Genomic DNA, 20,820 nt, shown 5'->3' with positions numbered 1-20,820 from the left:
TCAATTTCAGATCTTTCCTGCTTTCTCTTGTGGGCATTTAGTGCTATAAATTTCCCTCTACACACTGCTTTGAATGTGTCCCAGAGATTCTGGTATGTTGTGTCTTTGTTCTCGTTGGTTTCAAAGAACATCTTTATTTCTGCTTTCATTTCCTTATGTACCCAGTAGTCATTCAGGAGCAGGTTGTTCAGTTTCCATGTAGCTGACCAGTTTTGAGTGAGTTTCTTAATCCTCAGTTCTAGTTTGATTGCACTGTGGTCTGAGAGACAGTTTGTTGTAATTTCTGTTCTTTTACATTTTTACATTTGCTGAGGAGTGCTTTACTTCCAACTATGTGGTCAATTTTGGAATAGGTGTGGTGTGGTGCTGAAAACAATGTATATTCTGTTGATTTGAGGTGGAGAGTTCTGTAGATGTCTGTTAGGTCTTCCTGGTGCAGAGCTGAGTTCAATTCCTGGATATCCTTGTGAACTTTCTGTCTCGTTGATCTGTCTAATGTTGACAGTGGGGTGTTAAAGTCTCCCATTATTATTGTGTGAGAGTCTAAGTCTCTTTGTAGGTCACTAAGGACTTGCTTTATGAATCTGGGTGCTCCTGTATTGGGTGCATATATATTTAGGATAGTTAGCTCTTCTTGTTGAATTGATCCCTTTACCATTATGTAATGGTCTTCTTTGTCTCTTTTGATCTTTGTTGGGTTAAAGTCTGTTTTATCAGAGACTAGGATTGCAGCCCCTGCCTTTTTTTGTTTTCCATTTGCTTGTTAGATATTCCCCCATCCCTTTACTTTGAGCCTCTGTGTGTCTCTGTACGTGAGTTGGGTTTCCTGAATACAGCACACCAATGGGTCTTGACTCTTTATCCAATTTTCCAGTCTGCGTGTTTTAATTGGAGCATTTAGACCATTTACATTTAAGGTTAGTATTGTTATGTGTGAATTTGATCCTGTCATTATGATGTTAGGTGGTTATTTTGCTTGTTAGTTGATGCAGTTTCTTCCTAGCCTCAATGGCCTTTACAATTTGGCATGTTTTTGTAGTGGCTGGTACAGGTTGTTCCTTTCCATGTTTAGTGCTTCCTTCAGGAGCTCTTTTAGGGCAGGCCTGGTGGTGACAAAATCTCTCAGCATTTGCTTGTCTGTGAAGTATTTTATTTCTCCTTCACTTATGAAGCTTAGTTTGGCTGGATATGAAATTCTGGGTTGAAAATTCTTTTCTTTAAGAATGTTGAGGAGGAGCCAAGATGGCCAAATAGGAACAGCTCTGGTCTACAGCTCCCAGCGTGAGCGACGCAGAAGACGGGTGATTTCTGCATTTCCATCTGAGGTACCGGGTTCATCTCACTAGGGAGTGCCAGACAGTGGGTGCAGGCCAGTGGGTGCGCGCACCGTGCGCGAGCCGAAGCAGGGCGAGGCATTGCCTCACCTGGGAAACGCAAGGGGTCAGGGAGTTCCCTTTCCGAGTCAAAGAAAGGGGTGAAGGACGCACCTGGAAAATCGGGTCACTCCCACCCGAATATTGTGCTTTTCAGACCTGCTTAAAAAACGGCGCACCACGAGACTATATCCCACACCTGGCTCGGAGGGTCCTACGCCCACGGAGTCTCACTGATTGCTAGCACAGCAGTCTGAGATCAAACTGCAAGGCGGCAGCGAGGCTGGGGGAGGGGCGCCCGCCATTGCCCAGGCTTGCTTAGGTAAACAAAGCAGCCGGGAAGCTCGAACTGGGTGGAGCCCACCACAGCTCAAGGAGGCCTGCCTGCCTCTGTAGGCTCCACCTCTGGGGGCAGGGCACAGACAAACAAAAAGACAGCAGTAACCTCTGCAGACTTAATTGTCCCTGTCTGACAGCTTTGAAGAGAGCAGTGGTTCTCCCAGCACGCAGCTGGAGATCTGAGAACCGGCAGACTGCCTCCTCAAGTGGGTCCCTGACCCCTGACCCCCGAGCAGCCTAACTGGGAGGCACCCCCCAGCAGGGGCACACTGACACCTCACACGGCAGGGTATTCCAACAGACCTGCAGCTGAGGGTCCTGTCTGTTAGAAGGAAAACTAACAAACAGAAAGGACATCCACACCGAAAACCCATCTGTACATCATCATCATCAAAGACCAAAAGTAGATAAAACAACAAAGATGGGGAAAAAACAGAACAGAAAAACTGGAAACTCTAAAACGCAGAGCGCCTCTCCTCCTCCAAAGGAACGCAGTTCCTCACCAGCAACGGAACAAAGCTGGATGGAGAATGACTTTGATGAGCTGAGAGAAGAAGGCTTCAGACGATCAAATTACTCTGAGCTACGGGAGGACATTCAAACCAAAGGCAAAGAAGTTGAAAACTTTGAAAAAAATTTAGAAGAATGTATAACTAGAATAACCAATACAGAGAAGTGCTTAAAGGAGCTGATGGAGCTGAAAACCAAGGCTCGAGAACTACGTGAAGAATGCAGAAGCCTCAGGAGCCGATGCGATCAACTGGAAGAAAGGGTATCAGCAATGGAAGATGAAATGAATGAAATGAAGCAAGAAGGGAAGTTTAGAGAAAAAAGAATAAAAAGAAATGAGCAAAGCCTCCAAGAAATATGGGACTATGTGAAAAGACCAAATCTACGTCTGATTGGTGTACCTGAAAGTGATGGGGAGAATGGAACCAAGTTGGAAAACACTCTGCAGGATATTATCCAGGAGAACTTCCCCAATCTAGCAAGGCCGGCCAACCTTCAGATTCAGGAAATACAGAGAACGCCACAAAGATACTCCTCGAGAAGAGCAACTCCAAGACACATAATTGTCAGATTCACCAAAGTTGAAATGAAGGAAAAAATGTTAAGGGCAGCCAGAGAGAAAGGTCGGGTTACCCTCAAAGGGAAGCCCATCAGACTAACAGCGGATCTCTCGGCAGAAACCCTACAAGCCAGAAGAGAGTGGGGGCCAATATTCAACATTCTTAAAGAAAAGAATTTTCAAGCCAGAATTTCATATCCAGCCAAACTAAGCTTCATAAGTGAAGGAGAAATAAAATACTTTACAGACAAGCAAATGCTGAGAGATTTTGTCACCACCAGGCCTGCCCTAAAAGAGCTCCTGAAGGAAGCGCTAAACATGGAAAGGAACAACCGGTACCAGCCACTGCAAAATCATGCCAAAATGTAAAGACCATCGAGACTAGGAAGAAACTGCATCAACTAACGAGCAAAATCACCACCTAACATCATAATGACAGGATCAAATTCACACATAACAATATTAACTTTAAATGTAAATGGACTAAATGCTCCAATTAAAAGACACAGACTGGCAAATTGGATAAAGAGTCAAGACCCATCAGTGTGCTGTATTCAGGAAACCCATCTCACATGCAGAGACACACATATGCTCAAAATAAAAGGATGGAGGAAGATCTACCAAGCAAATGGAAAACAAAAAAAGGCAGGGGTTGCAATCCTAGTCTCTGATAAAACAGACTTTAAACCAACAAAGATCAAAAGAGACAAAGAAGACCATTACATAATGGTAAAGGGATCAATTCAACAAGAAGAGCTAACTATCCTAAATATATATGCACCCAATACAGGAGCACCAAGATTCATAAAGCAAGTCCTGAGTGACCTACAAAGAGACTTAGACTCCCACACATTAATAATGGGAGACTTTAACAACCCACTGTCAACATTAGACAGATCAACGAGACAGAAAGTCAACAAGGATACCCAGGAATTGAACTCAGCTCTGCACCAAGTGGACCTAATAGACATCTACAGAACTCTCCAACCCAAATCAACAGAATATACATTTTTTCAGCACCACACCACACCTATTCCAAAATTGACCACATAGTTGGAAGTAAAGCTCTCCTCAGCAAATGTAAAAGAACAGAAGTTATAACAAACTACCTCTCAGACCACAGTGCAATCAAACTAGAACTCAGGATTAAGAATCTCACTCAAAGCCACTCAACTACATGGAAACTGAACAACCTGCTCCTGAATGACTACTGGGTACATAACAAAATGAAGGCAGAAATAAAGATGTTCTTTGAAACCAACGAGAACAAAGACACAACATACCAGAATCTCTGGGATGCATTCAAAGCAGTGTGTAGAGGGAAATTTATAGCACTAAATGCCCACAAGAGAAAGCAGGAAAGATCCAAAATTGACACCCTAACATCACAATTAAAAGAACTAGAAAAGCAAGAGCAAACACATTCAAAAGCTAGCAGAAGGCAAGAAATAACTAAAATCAGAGCAGAACAGAAGGAAATAGAGACACAAAAAACCCTTCAAAAAATCAATGAATCCAGGAGCTGGTTTTTTGAAAGGATCAACAAAATTGATAGACCACTAGCAAAACTAATAAAGAAAAAAAGAGAGAAGAATCAAATAGACCCAATAAAAAATGATAAAGGGGATATCACCACCGATCCCACAGAAATACAAACTACCATCAGAGAATACTATAAACACCTCTACACAAATAAACTAGTAAATCTAGAAGAAATGGACAAATTCCTCGACACATACACTCTCCCAAGACTAAACCAGGAAGAAATTGAATCTCTGAATAGACCAATAACAGGAGCTGAAATTGTGGCAATAATCAATAGTTTACCAACCAAAAAGAGTCCAGGACCAGATGGATTCACAGCCGAATTCTACCAGAGGTACAAGGAGGAACTGGTACCATTCCTTCTGAAACTATTCCAATGAATAGAAAAAGAGGGAATCCTCCCTAACCCATTTTATGAGGCCAGCATCATTCTGATACCAAAGCCGGACAGAGACACAACCAAAAAAGAGAATTTTAGACCAATATCCTTGATGAACATTGATGCAAAAATCCTCAATAAAATACTGGCAAACCGAATCCAGCAGCACATCAAAAAGCTTATCCACCATGATCAAGTGGGCTTCATCCCTGGGATGCAAGGCTGGTTCAATATATGCAAATCAATAAATGTAATCCAGCATATTAACAGAGCCAAAGACAAAAACCACATGATTATCTCAATAGATGCAGAAAAAGCCTTTGACAAAATTCAACAACCCTTCATGCTAAAAACTCTCAATAAATTAGGTATTGATGGGACGTATTTCAAAATAATAAGAGCTATCTATGACAAACCCACAGCCAATATCATACTGAATGGGCAAAAACTGGAAGCATTTCCTTTGAAAACTGGCACAAGACAGGGATGCCCTCTCTCACCACTCCTATTCAACATAGTGTTGGAAGTTCTGGCCAGCGCAATTAGGCAGGAGAAGGAAATAAAGGGTATTCAGTTAGGAAAAGAGGAAGTCAAATTGTCCCTGTTTGCAGACGACATGATTGTATATCTAGAAAACCCCATTGTCTCAGCCCCAAATCTCCTTAAGCTGATAAGCAACTACAGCAAGTCTCAGGATACAAAATCAATGTACAAAAATCACAAGCATTCTTATACACCAACAACAGACAAACAGAGAGCCAACTCATGAGTGAACTCCCATTCACAATTGCTTCAAAGAGAATAAAATACCTAGGAATCCAACTTACGAGGGATGTGAAGGACCTCTTCAAGGAGAACTACAAACCACTGCTCAAGGAAATAAAAGAGGATACAAACAAATGGAAGAACATTCCATGCTCATGGGTAGGAAGAATCAATATCATGAAAATGGCCATACTGCCCAAGGTAATTTACAGATTCAATGCCAACCCCATCAAGCTACCAATGACTTTCTTCACAGAATTGGAAAACACTACTTTAAAGTTCATATGGAACCAAAAAAAAGCCCGCATCGCCAAGTCAATCCTAAGCCAAAAGAACAAAGCTGGAGGCATCACACTACCTGACTTCAAACTATACTACAAGGCTACAGTAACCAAAACAGCATGGTACTGGTACCAAAACAGAGATATAGATCAATGGAACAGAACAGAGCCCTCAGAAATAACGCCGCATACCTACAACTATCTGATCTTTGACAAACCTGAGAAAAACAAACAATGGGGAAAGGATTCCCTATTTAATAAATGGTGCTGGGAAAACTGGCTAGCCATATGAAGAAAGCTGAAACTGGATCCCTTCCTTACACCTTATACAAAAATCAATTCAAGATGGATTAAAGATTTAAACGTTAGACCTAAAACCATAAAAACCCTAGAAGAAAACCTAGGCATTACCATTCAGGACATAGGCATGGGCAAGGACTTCATGTCCAAAACACCAAAAGCAATGGCAACAAAAGCCAAAATTGACAAATGGGATCTAATTAAACTAAAGAGCTTCTGCACAGCAAAAGAAACTACCATCAGAGTGAACAGGCAACCTACAAAATGGGAGAAAATTTTTGCAACCTACTCATCTGACAAAGGGCTAATATCCAGAATCTACAATGAACTCAAACAAATTTATAAGAAAAAAACAAACAACCCCATCGAAAAGTGGGCGAAGGACATGAACAGACACTTCTCAGAGGAAGACATTTATGCAGCCAAAAAACACATGAAAAAATGCTCATCATCATTAGCCATCAGAGAAATGCAAATCAAAACCACTAAGAGATATCATCTCACACCAGTTAGAATGGCAATCATTAAAAAGTCAGGAAACAACAGGTGCTGGAGAGGATGTGGAGAAATAGGAACACTTTTACACTGTTGGTGGGACTGTAAACTAGTTCAACCATTGTGGAAGTCAGTGTGGCGATTCCTCAGGGATCTAGAACTAGAAATACCATTTGACCCAGCCATCCCATTACTGGGTATATACCCAAACGACTATAAATCATGCTGCTATAAAGACACATGCACACGTATGTTTATTGCGGCATTATTCACAATAGCAAAGACTTGGAACCAACCCAAATGTCCAACAATGATAGACTGGATTAAGAAAATGTGGCATATATACACCATGGAATACTATGCAGCCATAAAAAATGATGAGTTCCTGTCCTTTGTAGGCACATGGATGAAATTGGAAATCATCATTCTCAGTAAACTATCGCAAGAACAAAAAACCAAACACCGCATATTCTCACTCATAGGTGGGAATTGAACAATGAGATCTCATGGACACAGGAAGGGGAATATCACACTCTGGGGACTGTGGTGGGGTGGGGGGAGGGGGGAGGGATAGCACTGGGAGATATACCTAATGCTAGATGACGAGTTAGTGGGTGCAGCGCACCAGCATGGTACATGTATACATATGTAACTAACCTGCACAATGTGCACATGTACCCTAAAACTTAAAGTATAGTAATAAAAAAAAAAGAATGTTGAATATTGGCCCCCACTCTCTTCTGGCTTGTAGAGTTTCTGCCAAGAGATCAGCTGTTAGTCTGATGGGCTTCCCTTTGTGGGTAACCCGACCTTTCTCTCTGGCTGCCCTTAACATTTTTTCCTTCATTTCAACTTTGGTGAATCTGGCAATTATGTGTCTTGGAGTTGCTCTTCTCCAGGAGTATCTTTGTGGTGTCCTCTGTATTTCCTGAATCTGAATGTTGGCCTGCATTGCTAGATTGGGGAAGTTCTCCTGGATAATATCCTGCAGAGTGTTTTCCAACTTGGTTCCATTCTCCCCATCACTTTCAGGTACACCAATCAGACGTAGATTTGGTCTTTTCACATAGTCCCATATTTCTTGGAGGCTTTGTTCATTTCTTTTTATTCTTTTTTCTCTAAACTTCTCTTCTTGCTTCATTTCATTCATTTGATCTTCCATCACTGATACCCTTTCTTCCAGTTGATCGCATCGGCTACTGAGGCTTGTGCATTCATCACGTATTTCTTGTGCCGTGGTTTTCAGCTCCATCAGGTCCTTTAAGGACTCCTCTGCATTCATTATTCTAGTTAGCCATTCATCTAATTTTTTTCAAGGTTTTTAACTTATTTGCCATGGGTTCAAACTTCCTCCTTTAGCTCGTAGTAGTTTGATCATCTGAAGCCTTCTTCTCTCAACTAGTCAAAGTCATGCTCCATCCAGCTTTGTTCTGTTGCTGGTGAGGAGCTGCGTTCCTTTGGAGGAGGAGAGGCGCTCTGATTTTTAGATTTTTCAGTTTTTCTCCTCTGTTTTTTCCCCATCTTTGTGGTTTTATCTACCTTTGGTCTTTGATGATGGTGACTTACAGATGGGGTTTTCGGTGTGGATGTCCTTTCTGTTTCTTAGTTTTCCTTCTAACAGTCAGGACCCTCAGCTGCAGGTCTGTTGGAGTTTGCCAGAGGTCCACTCCAGACCCTGTTTGCCTGGGTATCAGCCGCACAGTCTGCAGAACAGTGGATATTGGTGAACAGCAAATGTTGCTGCCCGATCCATCATTCCTCTGGAAGTTTTGTCTCAGAGGAGTACCCGGCGGTGTGAGATGTCAGTCTGTGCCTACTGGGGGGTGCCTCCCAGTTAGGCTACTCAAAGGTCAGGGATCCATTTGAGGAGGCAGTCTGTCCGTTCTCAGGTCTCAAGCTGTGTGCTGGGAGAACCCCCTACTCTCTTCAAAGCTGTCAGACAGGGACATTTAAGTCTTCAGAGGTTTCTGCTGCCTTGTGTTTGGCTATGCCCTGCCCCCAGAGGTGGAGTCTACAGAGGCAGGCAGGCCTCCTTGAGCTGTGGTGGGCTCCACCCAGTTCGAGCTTCCTGGCCGCTTTGTTTACCTACTCAAGCCTTGGCAATGGTGGGTGCCCCTCCCCCAGCCTCGCTGCCACCTTGCCGTTCGATCTCAGACTGCTGTGCTAGCAATGAGCGAGGCTCCGTGGGCGTAGGATACTCCAAGCCATGCACGGGATATAATCTCCTGGTGTGCCGTTTGCTAAGACCATCGGAAAAGCGCAGTATTAGGGTTGGAGTGACCCGATTTTCCAGGTGGTGTCTGTCACGCCTTTCCTTGGCTAGGAAAGGGAATTCCCCAACCCCTTGCGCTTCCCTGGTGAGGCAATGCCTCGCCCTGCTTTGGCTCAGGCTCAGTGCACTGCACCCACTGTCCTGCACCCACTGTCTGACAATCCCCAGTGAGATGCACCCAGTACCTCAGTTGGAAATGCAGAAATCATTTGTCTTCTGCGTCACTCATGCTGGGAGCTGTAGACTGGAGCTGTTCCTATTCGGCCATCTTGGCTCCACCCCTCCGCCATCCAACTTTCTATCACTATCTTTTGCCCTACATTTTCAACCATGATCATCTATGCCTTTTATTTGGTTACAAACAATATCACTAACCTTTACATATATTTTACTAAACTATTAGTTCATATCCTCCAACAACATTACTGGCCCTGTCACCTTGACCTAATTAATACACCAAAATATTATTATAATAAAATATATATAATTTATGTTTAAAGCCCACTTTACAATGCCACTAAAGATGTTGTTAGGGATCCTGAAAATTTCAGATCTATTTTCTTGCCTAATGGCATATAAATAGGAAACTTGGTTATGACTGGCTGACAAAAACTTCTTATACTTCCACATATTTTCCTCCTTTTTACTTTCATAATAAAATGTTTTTTATGCTGTTTAAGGCAACTTTTGCCCTAATCTCTGAATATCTCCTCTACACTTCAGGCCACTCAAATGCCCTAAATAATCGAGCTCAAAATGGATGTCAAGACATCAAGGAGTAAAATGTAATGTATTTTTTATATTAATGCTGTCGTGGCCTATTGTTGAGGCTCTGGTTAGAGGCCTGTCAGTTCCCCTTCTTGGGCTGCTGATCAACTCCACACTCTGTCCACTTCACTGATCAGGTGTTCACGCTTTGGGCCACTTCAGACCAGCCCTATCCACCTAGGGGCCAGGTATAGACAGCTAGGGACAGCCCTTATATCCTGGAGCCTGAGAAATTATTCAAGTTAGCCATTACTCAGGGAGCCAGTGAAACCTAGCTAATCCCACCCCACTTGCCATAAGTAAGCTGCTCCTTACAGCTCCAATTTGCTGTTACCCAGATGCAACCCCCTGTGTGGTCTTGCCTGGTAGCCTTCTCTAGTTTGGAGCCATAAGTAACAAAAGTTCTGCCTTTCATTTTTCCAAGTGACCGTGTGTTGTGTCCTGCCATCAAAATAATCTTAAAATCTTATAAAACAACCCTAAATTACACCATATAAAAAATTAACTCAAAATGAATCAAAAACCTAAATGCAAGAGCTAAAACTATGAAACCCTTAGAAGAAAGCAAAGGGGTAAATCTTCATGACCTTGGATTTGGCAATAAATTTTTAGATATGACACCAAAACCATGAACAACAAAAGAAAAATAGATTGGACTTCTTCAAAATGAAAAACTTTTGTCATAAAAGGACACTATTAAGAAAGTGAAAGAGAACCTATAGAATGGGAGGAAATATTTACAAACCATATATCAAATAAGGAACTAATATCCAGAATATATAAGAACTATTACAACTCAACAACAAAAAGCCAAACAACCTAATTAAAAAATGGGTAAGGATATGCAGAAGATTGAGACTGGATCCCTGCTTCCTTACAACATATACAAAAATCAACTCAAGATGGATTAAAGACTTAAATGTAAAACCCAAAACTATAAAAGCCCTGGAAGACAACCTAGACAACACCATCCTGGACATAGAAATGGGCACAGGTTTCATGACAAAGACACCAAAAGCAATTGCATCAAAAGCAAAAATTGACAAACGAGATTTAATTAAACATAGGAGCTTGTGTATGGCAAAATAAACTATCAACAGAATAAACAGACAACCTACAGAATGGGAGAAAATATTTGCAAACTACGCATCTGACAAAGGTCTAATATCGAGCATGTATAAGGGACTTAAACAAATTTGCAAGAGGAAAAACAACCCCATTAAAAAGTGGGCAAAGGACACGAACAGACACTTCAAAAGAAGACATACATGCAAGCTCAATATCACTGTGGAAAGCAGTGTGTCAATTCCCGTAAGAGTTAAAAACAGAACTACCATTGGACCCAGCAATTCCATTACTGGGTATACACCCAGAGGAATGTAAATCATTCTACCATAAAGGCATATGCACACGAATGTTCACTGCAGCACTATTCACAATAGCAAAGACATGGAATCAACCTAAATGTCCATCAATGACAGATTGGATAAAGAAAATATAGTACATATACATCACAGAATACTATGCAACCATAAAAAAAGAACAAGATCATGTATTTTGCAGGAATATGGATGGAGCTGGAGGCTATTATCCTCAGCAAACTAATGCAGGAACAGAAAACCAAATACCAGATGTTCTCACTTACAAGTGGGAGCTAAATGATGAGAACTCCTTAACACAAAGAAGGGAACAATAGATATTGGGACCTACTTGAGGGTGGAGGATGGGAGGAGGATGAGGAAGGGTGGAGGATGGGAGGAGGATGAGGATTAAAAAACTACATATTAGGTACTATGATTATTATTTGGCTGATGAAATAAACTGTATACCAAGCCCCTGTGACATGCAATTTACCTATGAAACAAACCTGCACATGTGTCCCCAAACTTAACATAAAAGTTAAAAAATAAAAAATAAAAATTGGCAAAGCACTTGAATAGATATTTCTCCAAAGGAAATATACGAATATCCAACAAACCCAAGAAAAGATACTCAACATCATGGGTCATTAAGAAAATGCAAATCAAAACCACTTCTCTCCCACTAGGATGATAAACATAAAAAATAGAAATTAACAATTGTTTGCAAGGATATGGTAAAATTGGAGTCTTCCTGATAGGAATGCAAAATGTTGCAGCTACTGTGGAACACAGTTTGGCGGTTTCTCAAAAATTTAAACATAGAATTACCATATGACCCAATGATTACACTCCTAGCTATATATGCAAGAGAAGTAAAGACATACACCCACACAAAAACTTGTACATAATTGTTTATGGTAGCATTATTTATAACAGCCAAAAGGCAAAAACAATCCAAATATCTATCAACATATAAATGGATAAACAGAGTGTGGTATGCACATAAAATGAAATATTAATTCATAAAAAGGAATGAAGTATTGCACATGCTACAATGTAGATGAACCTTGAAAACATTATGCTAAGTGAAAGAAGCCAGACACAAAAGGTCACATATTGTACAATTCCATTTATGGGAAATATCTAGAATAGGTAAGTTCATAAAGATGGAAAGCAGATAAGTCATTGCTAGGGACTAGGGGGAAAAGGGAATTGAGAATGACTGCTTAATGGGTATGGGGTCTCTTTTCAGATTGATGAAACTGTTTTGGAACTAAATAGAGGGGATGGTTACACAATATTTTGAGTGTACTATACATGTCACTGAACTGTATACTTTAAAATGCTTAATTCTATGTTATGTGAATTTCTCTTTTAAATAGAGAATAAAGATAGCACGATTTGAAAAAAATGTATACAGAAGTATATTCTTTGGGTCAATGGCCTTCATCTTTTAAATATTACATACCCCTTTGAACATCTAATGAGAGCAACGGACCCTATTCTCAGCAAATGTGCACATACAATAAAAATGTATATATCCAGCCTGGGTGCGGCAGCTCATGCCTGTAATCCCAGTGCTTCGGGAGGCTGAGGCAGGGGGCTCACTTGAGGTCAAGAATTGGAGACCAACCTGGGCAATGTAGGGAGACACTGTCTGTACAAAAATTTAAAGAAATTAGCTGGGAGTTGTGGCGTGCACCAGTAGTCCCAGTTACTCAGAAGGCTGAGGTGAGAAGATCCCTTTAGCCCAGGAGTTGAAGGCTACAGTGAACTATAAATGCACCACTGAACTCTAGCCTGGACAACAGAGTGAAACCACGACCACACACACACACACATACACAAGTTTGAACATAATTTTAGGGGATTCATAGTTTAATAATGCCTGAACCCAAGGAATAGATGAGCTCTCTTTAACATGGCTCAGCTGCTATTTGTGTCTTCCCCTTCTTATCTCTTTGTCAAGTAGCTTCTTCTTCTTTCTGTCCTTACTTTATGGTTTCCTCTTTTTCATGATGTCAACTTGCTTATATAAAATAAAAACATACATCCACACAAAAACTTATACGTGATTGTATATGGCAGCATTATTTACAACAGCTAAAAGATGAAAATGACCTAAATATTCATCAACATATGATGGATAAACAGAATGGGGTGTGCAAATAGAACAAAACATTATTCAGGCTCCTAGGGTACAGATCTTCTTCTCACAAGAGTGTGCATACTCCACTACTTCCTAAACATATGCAATTTTACATGCCCTTTCAGGTGGCCCACAGACTTCATCAATTGGGAATACTTGGTCTAGGTCAATATGGACAGCATGGCAGAACTCCTTAGACACTGGCCTAAATTTTCTGAGACAGTCATAGGTTAGTATGGACTGGCAGGCAGCAATCCTGCAGCAAGATTAGGCTCCCTCTGGGTTCCCTGAAGATACAGAGTTTGGGGGTGAGAGGCCCGCCAGACTGCACTTTTTAGGCTAGGCGGGAGGTAACAGACAGGGTCTAGGGAGGCTTCCACTCAGGCACTGTGAATAAGGGCAGAGAGCAGGCAGGTTGCAGGGGACTCTACCCCAGCAATCACTTCAGGCCTCATGAACACCCTCAGCTGCAAGGGTCTAGAAGAGATCTGTTCTAGTTTTCTAGAGGCATGAACAATGCTCCACTCTGTGCTGGGGCTGGGTTATCCCTGTGGGAATTAGGGGGAGGGAGGAGGGAAGGAGCCAAAGGCATTTACTCATATCACCACCTTGGTCACCTGTCCAGGTATATTCTTGGACAGATGACTCTTGAGCAACAGAGTCATGTGCCTGGGGATGAGAAATGCAGGGGATGAGAAATTCTAGAACATGAGGGGGTGGAGAAGAACACCTTCCCCTGATCTTGGCAGGGCAGGGAGGATAGGACCATTTCTGCATCCTTCACATCTCCTGCAGCCTTGGTCTCACAGCTCTTCCCTTTGCCTAGAGCTAAACATTTGAATGAAAATAGCCATGAGCCAAATTTTTTAAAGAGACATTTTTGAATTTTCTGTCAACCATCAGATTCCAGCAAGTCTATTTAGCACTCGGTAATCGTTTGGGAACATTAAATGTGTGTGTGTGTGTGTGTGTGTGTGTGTGTGTGTGTTAAATAGAACGTGAGAGAACCAGCTATTTATGAAAAATTTTTAATGTATATTTTGCTTGTTGCCAATTGAATTCCTTGTGTATATGGCAAAAGTTAATATTATGAACCTAATTTGGTCTCTCTTCTGAGTAGAAAATTTTGAAATCTTTTAAGTTTTTCTCTCTCTTAAACACTTTCTCATAAATGAAATAGCTTTATTTAATTTTGTGCTTATAAGAATAACCCATGCTGAGGAGAGTGAATTAAATAAGATCAAAAAAATTAAAAAAAATAAAACCCCTATTTTAACTACTTGTGTCCCTACTTGACAATCCACGTTGTACCCATTATGAGAAGGTCTGGTTCACAGGCAGAATGAACATCAGTGGCTGCGTGTAGAATTAGATCGAGTAGGTGCCTTCGGATAAAAGGAGAGAAAGAAAAAAAATTCCCCTGAGATGTACCAATGGCCAATAGCTCTAGAAGAAGGTGCGGTCCCTCCCTGATAACCACGGAAGAATAAATACATACTACACAGAGAAAGGGCCACATTTGACCTCTGGGATTAGCAAAGACCAAAATGAGTGACAGGGCCCCGTGCTGTGGGGCGAGAGAGAGAGCTAAGCCGTGGTTGCGGGTGCTGAAGGCGCTCAGACGGACAGACTAGTGAAGGGAAGAAGTGGGCTGGCTCCTGACGCACTTTCTGCGGGTGGGAGGGGAACTAGGGACCCGAGCCCACTGGTGACGTTTTTCTCACGTGATCTGAAGCCGACGTGTGCAGAAGTCCCTCTCCTCCAGGTACCAGATCCCTGTTTCCGTGGAGGAAGGCAGACTTCAGACTGAGGGACAGAGAAGGCAACTGCCCTACAGCCCTGCAGGTCGGTACAAGCCGGGGACCCCTGAGGTAGGGATGGTAATGCACATAGGCTACAGAGGATCGGATCTGCTTTCTAGATACCGCCCTGTTCCACCCCCATTCATTTTGGCGCAGAAATTTTTTTTGTGTTGGGCAAGAGGTATGGGTACCAGCTTTTATTTCCCTGGAGAAGTGCAGGCTTCTGGCAGAAGGAAATGTGAGAAACAGTCATTTCCCCGAGATGGCTACTAACCCATTCACAGCCTGTGGATCCCTGTGGTTGGGATGGCAGAGGGCAAAGACCAAAGCGGGTCCAGGACTGGATTCTCTCCACTCCTTTCCCGATGCTCACTCATTTGGTGCAAGAAATGGAGGGCTTGGTGCGGGGCGGGGAGGGGGGAGGGGGGCGGAACTCGAGAGAGGTCAAGGGTTGAGAATTGGGTACCAGTTGGGAACTCCTAGGAAGCCGGCGACCGGGCGATGTCTGATGGAGGAGGAGGAGGACCAGGGAAGAGAACAGCGACGAAACGGCGAGAAAACGGCCTGATTCCTGCAAGGCAGCGGGAGGCGGGCGCAGTCAGTGACCCCAGGCTGCGGAGGGCGGACCCTGCAACGGGTCCAGGCCTGAGTTCTCGGTGTCTTTTCTCCATCCTCCCTCCATTTTGGAGCCGGAAATGGTGGGCTAAGGGGGTCAGGGGAAGGAGGTGCTGTAGAAAAAGGGAGACAGAGGTTTGATCTGGGGATCAGCTCCCTATCCAGGAGGAGTGGCTTCTGAAGTAGGAGGATTGAGATGAGGTAGCAGCAAGACCAAAAATGTTACCGGGTTTGGAAATAATTTGTCTCTTGCATTGCAGAAAAATGTGGGCTTTCTGTGTATGTGGGGAGGGAGGAGGTGGCAGGAGTGTTTTGGACATTTCTGCCCTGCCCCCTATCTCTGTCATCACCATTTTCAGAGAAGTGGTGGGCTCTGCTATTTGGCTACCCTAGGGTGAGGGATTTGGAATGTAGAGATCTGAGTGCATCAGAACACTCTGTCTTCAGAACATCCTTGTCTCTAACCCTACTCATTTTCGTGCCAGAAAAGTGAGATAAAAATTTGGGAGGAAGATTCAGAAACAGAAACGCTTTGGAAATAATCTTTCTCGCCTATTTCCCAGAAGTAGAACAATGGAGGCTCTTAAGAAGGAGCTGCGCGTGGAGGGGGAATCAGAGAATGCAAGGGAAAGGGCGAGGAGGTGATAGGAGCTCGGAAAGTTTTGACAAATACGGTCCCAAAGAACCAGTATCCAAGTTACCAGTCATTCACTTTCTCAATTTCTCATTCACCCACCTGTTTCTTGTCTTTCTGCAGGTCTTCAAGTCTGTGGTTGTGGGCACTAACCCAGACAAGAAAAGGAAAGACCTGCAGTATCGGTGCAGGTCAGTGGGAGAGGGCTACTGCACCAGAACCCTTGGGAGTAGGAGTAACTTAAGCCAGAGCAGAAGTTGGGGAAGCCACTGCCTGCCAACCCTCCTCCAATCCTCTTGCAGTTTCGGGATACATGACTGCTGTCAAGACCCTAAGGGGATATGGTGATCTATGGCTGGTGAGGATAGAGGGGAGAATAAGAAAGTAAGAGAATGGAGGTGTAGCATCTGTGATGCCCCCTGAGGATATAAGGGTAGCCCTGAAATCTGAGAACTGGCTATGGTTCTGTTCTGTCTGCAGTTTTATAAGTCTTACAACTGCATGCAAGGGGAAAAAGAAGAAAACTGCCCAGGATTTCTGCAGGTCATTGTAAATTGGAACTACCCAGTTAAAATTGGTATGGGTAGGCATAGCCAAGGCCAGAGCAAAGTTTAAGGGCCAATATGCTCCTACACATTTCTCAGCACATCCTCCTTAAATGTAGGGAGAAGCACCTGTGGAAGTTTCTGTAAGGTTGGCTCGTGTGAACATGTGTAAAGTGAAAAGGAAAGGAAGGAATGTAAGGGTGGGAGTGCACCTGGAAGATGGGATAGGGTCAGGAAAACCCTAAGTTAAGAAAGACAAGTACTATAAGGACCTGTGTTCAACCCCCAAAGCCCTCAGTGTCCTGTGTCTTCTTTTTGTCTCCTAGGAAAGGCAAAGAAGGGAACATCTCAACATGGAAAAGCTCTACAAAGAAAATGAAGGAAAGCCAGAGAATGAAAGAAACCTAGAAAGTGAGGGAAAGCCAGAAGATGAGGGAAGTACAGAAGATGAAGGAAAGTCAGACGAGGAAGAAAAGCCGGACATGGAGGGGAAGACAGAATGCGAGGGAAAGCGAGAGGATGAGGGAGAGCCAGGTGATGAGGGACAACTGGAAGATGAGGGAAGCCAGGAAAAGCAGGGCAAGTCCGAAGGTGAGGGCAAGCCACAAAGTGAGGGCAAGCCAGCCTCCCAGGCAAAGCCAGAGAGCCAGCCGCGGGCCGCCGAAAAGCGCCCGGCTGAAGATTATGTGCCCCGGAAAGCAAAAAGAAAAACCGACAGGGGGACGGACGATTCCCCCAAGGACTCTCAGGAGGACTTACAGGAAAGGCATCTGAGCAGTGAGGAGATGATGAGAGAATGTGGAGATGTGTCAAGGGCTCAGGAGGAGCTAAGGAAAAAACAGAAAATGGGTGGTTTTCATTGGATGCAAAGAGATGTACAGGATCCATTCGCCCCAAGGGGACAACGGGGTGTGAGGGGCGTGAGGGGCGGAGGTAGGGGCCAGAAAGACTTAGAAGATGTCCCATATGTTTAATGTCTTTGGCCTTTAATTCTGATTTCTCTGATGGGAATATTGCCAGTCCTGCTTTTCCTGGCAGGCATTTGCCGGGCTATGTGCTTTAACCTTAAGCTGATACTTTCCTTTAGGTGTCACTCTTGTTACCAGCAGACTTTTGACCTACCTACAGTGCTCTGTCTTTTAGTAGAGGATTTTCACCCATGTGCATGGAATAAATGTTCATGGTACATTGTAAAATAACAATAAAAAAGAGTTTTCAGAACCATGTATACAGTATCAGCCCATTTCTGAAAAAAAAAATGTTTACATAATATATCCATACATGGGGGACACTATGCAGTTGAGTAGATCAAAGAGAAATCATGAATTTCTTTGTGTGGTGGGACTGAAAATTATTCTTTTTCTCATCTGTACTTCTTTTAAATCTAAAAAGCACAGGCTATTTTTGTTTTAAAGGAAGTAATAAAAGGTAAACAAAATAGGAAAATAGTAAATACTAGGCAATCAAAAGAACTATTCATTGATCATATTAAGGCAGTGGAGACACTTACAATTCTTGTTAGAACACAAAATGATAGATAAAACTCACATTACCCCTGGGACTTGAAGTTGGAGGAATCAACCTGGCAGTTACTACAGATTCATTGCTATAAGAGACAGCCTTGTGTGAAATGGGGCTAAAACTTACCTCCCAGGGCTGTGGAGTAGATCAGATGTGATGCTTGAGTCTGTGACCTATGTTAGGCTGGCTCCTGCCCTCTCCCCTGCACTAACAGTACCAAGTCAGACAGTTGGTGAGGGTGTGGAGTGTTGCGGAGGGAGGTCTCACCTGTGCCTAAAAATAGGTACAGGAAGCTGAGAGATAGTTGCCACTTTCCCCTGGGTAATGCCACATCTGTTGGGCATTGTGCCCCCTCTGCAGGGTCCTGCACCCTCTAAGGCCCCAGTTGTTGCTGGTGGGCTAGAGTCTTCAAGGTAACAAAGCCCTTTAGATTCACCTGAAGTCCCTGGTGAATTGAATCCCCAATAAGTTCCCTTCTGAACTGTGGAGAATGTCCGTCTTCTCTCTTTATAGTTATGTTAATACTGACATGAAATGTGGGAAAAATGCTTCGTAAAATCTTAACTAATATATTTGTCAGGCATTATAATTACCCCACTAGACTTGCCCTTTAAAGCAAAGAGTTTATCTTACTCATTTTGTTACTCCATAGCACATAATAGAAGCTTAAAAAGTAACTACGTTAATTATTGAGTCAGAAGGCCTCAGTTCTTGGCCCAGTTCTGCCCCTGATTGAATACATAGCCTTGAAACTGTAATGTTATTCTTTAGCAACTGAAACTTGCCACTTCAAAAGGAACACAGCGGGAGACGGATTATATCAAAATTCATTGCTAAATGATTTTAACATTGGATACAGTAGTGTTTTTCAAAGTTTGCTACTTACTAGCAGACCTCCTGCATCGAAATCACCTAACTATCTTGTTGAAAATGCAGGATCCTGGCTCCCACCTCAGACCCAATGCGTCAAAATCGCTTCTGATTTGTCTCCACAATGTGTGTGTGTGTGTTTGTGTGTGCGTGTCTGCATGCGTCTTTTGCTTTTAGCTCCTTTTCATTTTTATCAAATGAATACACACACAAATTTTTAAAATCCTATAGTACAAGAGTTTTTTTTAATTATTAAAACCTGCAGTTTTCCTTGCCATTCCACATTCCCACTCCCCAGAGGCTACTACCATAGGCAACTACCATAAACATTTTCGTTTTATTCTGGCATTTACCTCCAACTTTCTGAATAATATGTATATGTTGCCATTTCTTTTTTAACAGCTTTATTAAAAGGTAATTCACATACCATAAAATTCACCCTTTTACAGTATACAATTCAGTGGTGTTTAGTATATTAGCGGACTTCTGAAGTCATTATCACTATCTGGTTCCAGGATATTTTCATCACCTTCAGAAGAAATCCCATATCCATTAGCACATAATGTCATGCCCACTCCCCTGTTCTCCTAGCATCCAGCAAGTACTGACCTCCTTTCTGTCTCTACGGATTTGCCTATCCTGGACATTTCGTATTAATTGAATAATACAATATGTGGCCTTTTGTGTCTTGCTTCTTTCACTTGCCATAATATTTTCAAGGTTCATTCATGTTGTAACAGATATCATTACTAAACATTTGTATACATATTTTGTGTGTAGATATGTTTTTGATTCTCTTGTGTATACACCTAGGAGTGGAATTGCGAAGTAATGATAACTCTATGTTTAAATTTTGAGGAACTTCCAAAACTGTTTTCCAAAGCAACTATGGTATTTGACAATCCCACCAGCAGTGTAGGAAGTTTCCAATTTCTCCATATCCTCGACAACACTCATTATTGCCTGTATTTTTGATTAAAGCCATCTTAGTGGATATGAAGTGGCGTCATATTGTGGTTTTAATTGGCATTTTTCTAATTGCTAATGATGTTCATCATCTTTTCATGTGCTTATTGGCCATTTGCATCTCTTCTTTGGAGAAATACGTATTCAGATCTTTTGTCCCTTTCTAAATTGGACTGTTTTCTTATTGATGAGTTGTGAGAGTTCTTTGTTTATTCTGAACATAAGTCCCTTATCAGATATATGATTTGCAACTGCTATTTCTTGACTTGTTTATTTTAGTCATTAAGATTTTCTGATATGATAATGGAGTAATTCTTTCTTACCATCATAACCCCCATTGTCTATTGCCTACCCCCAATATAGCTTTACCACATACAATGTTTATTTTAGCAAGCATCCCAGTGACTCTGTTGCTTAACTTTGAGGACCATTTGTGTTTGTCAGGTTAGGCTAAGCTTATGCTGAGGTAGCTAACAGTCCCAAAACCTCAGTGGCTTAACACAACAAAGGTTTCTCAAACTTCATGAAGGTTGAGGATAGAGAAGCCCTGCTCCTCATAGTCTGTCAGGGATCCATTGCAGCAAAGAAAGAGAGTGTATGAGGATCTCACAGTCAGTTTTCTACACTGTGGTCTAGAAGTGACAAAAATCACCACTATTCATAGCCCAGTTCTTCATATTTCTAGCTCCTTTAATTCTGACAAGATTTCTCAGAGAGCTGTTATTTATGCCCTCTACATAGGTGATTGATTTCTGAGAGAGCTGTTATTTA

The 20,820-nt window shown here is 42.3% G+C and overlaps 1 protein-coding gene across 2 annotated transcripts; it reads left to right on the top strand.

The window, feature by feature from the left end:
- The first annotated feature begins 14,696 nt into the window (after positions 1-14,696).
- Positions 14,697-17,918, top strand: TCEAL5 (transcription elongation factor A like 5). Of its 2 annotated transcripts, none has more exons than XM_055375593.1 (3): positions 14,697-14,941; positions 16,271-16,505; positions 17,019-17,918. In XM_055375593.1, exons 2-3 carry the CDS (start codon positions 16,461-16,463, stop codon positions 17,664-17,666), a joined length of 693 nt encoding a protein of 230 aa, XP_055231568.1. In that variant the 5' UTR covers positions 14,697-14,941; positions 16,271-16,460; the 3' UTR covers positions 17,667-17,918. The 2 variants fall into 2 exon arrangements, with proteins under 2 accessions (XP_055231568.1, XP_018874390.2); XM_019018845.4 differs by having other exon boundaries at positions 14,806-14,941; positions 16,271-16,338.
- Positions 17,919-20,820: the final 2,902 nt, after the last annotated feature.

Source organism: Gorilla gorilla, chromosome X (genome assembly GCF_029281585.2).
Source record: "Gorilla gorilla gorilla isolate KB3781 chromosome X, NHGRI_mGorGor1-v2.1_pri, whole genome shotgun sequence".
NCBI classification, from domain to species: Eukaryota; Metazoa; Chordata; class Mammalia; order Primates; family Hominidae; genus Gorilla; species Gorilla gorilla.
Note: the sequence above shows the minus strand (reverse complement) of the source record. Positions and strands in the feature narration are given on the sequence as shown.

Excerpts from the sequence above, each read along its gene's own strand:
- TCEAL5 (XM_055375593.1), top strand. The coding sequence starts at position 16,461 with ATGACTGCTGTCAAGACCCTAAGGGGATATGGTGATCTATGGCTG. Across the intron at positions 16,506-17,018 it reads GATATGGTGATCTATGGCTG|GAAAGGCAAAGAAGGGAACA; the intron begins GTGAGGATAGAG and ends TTTGTCTCCTAG.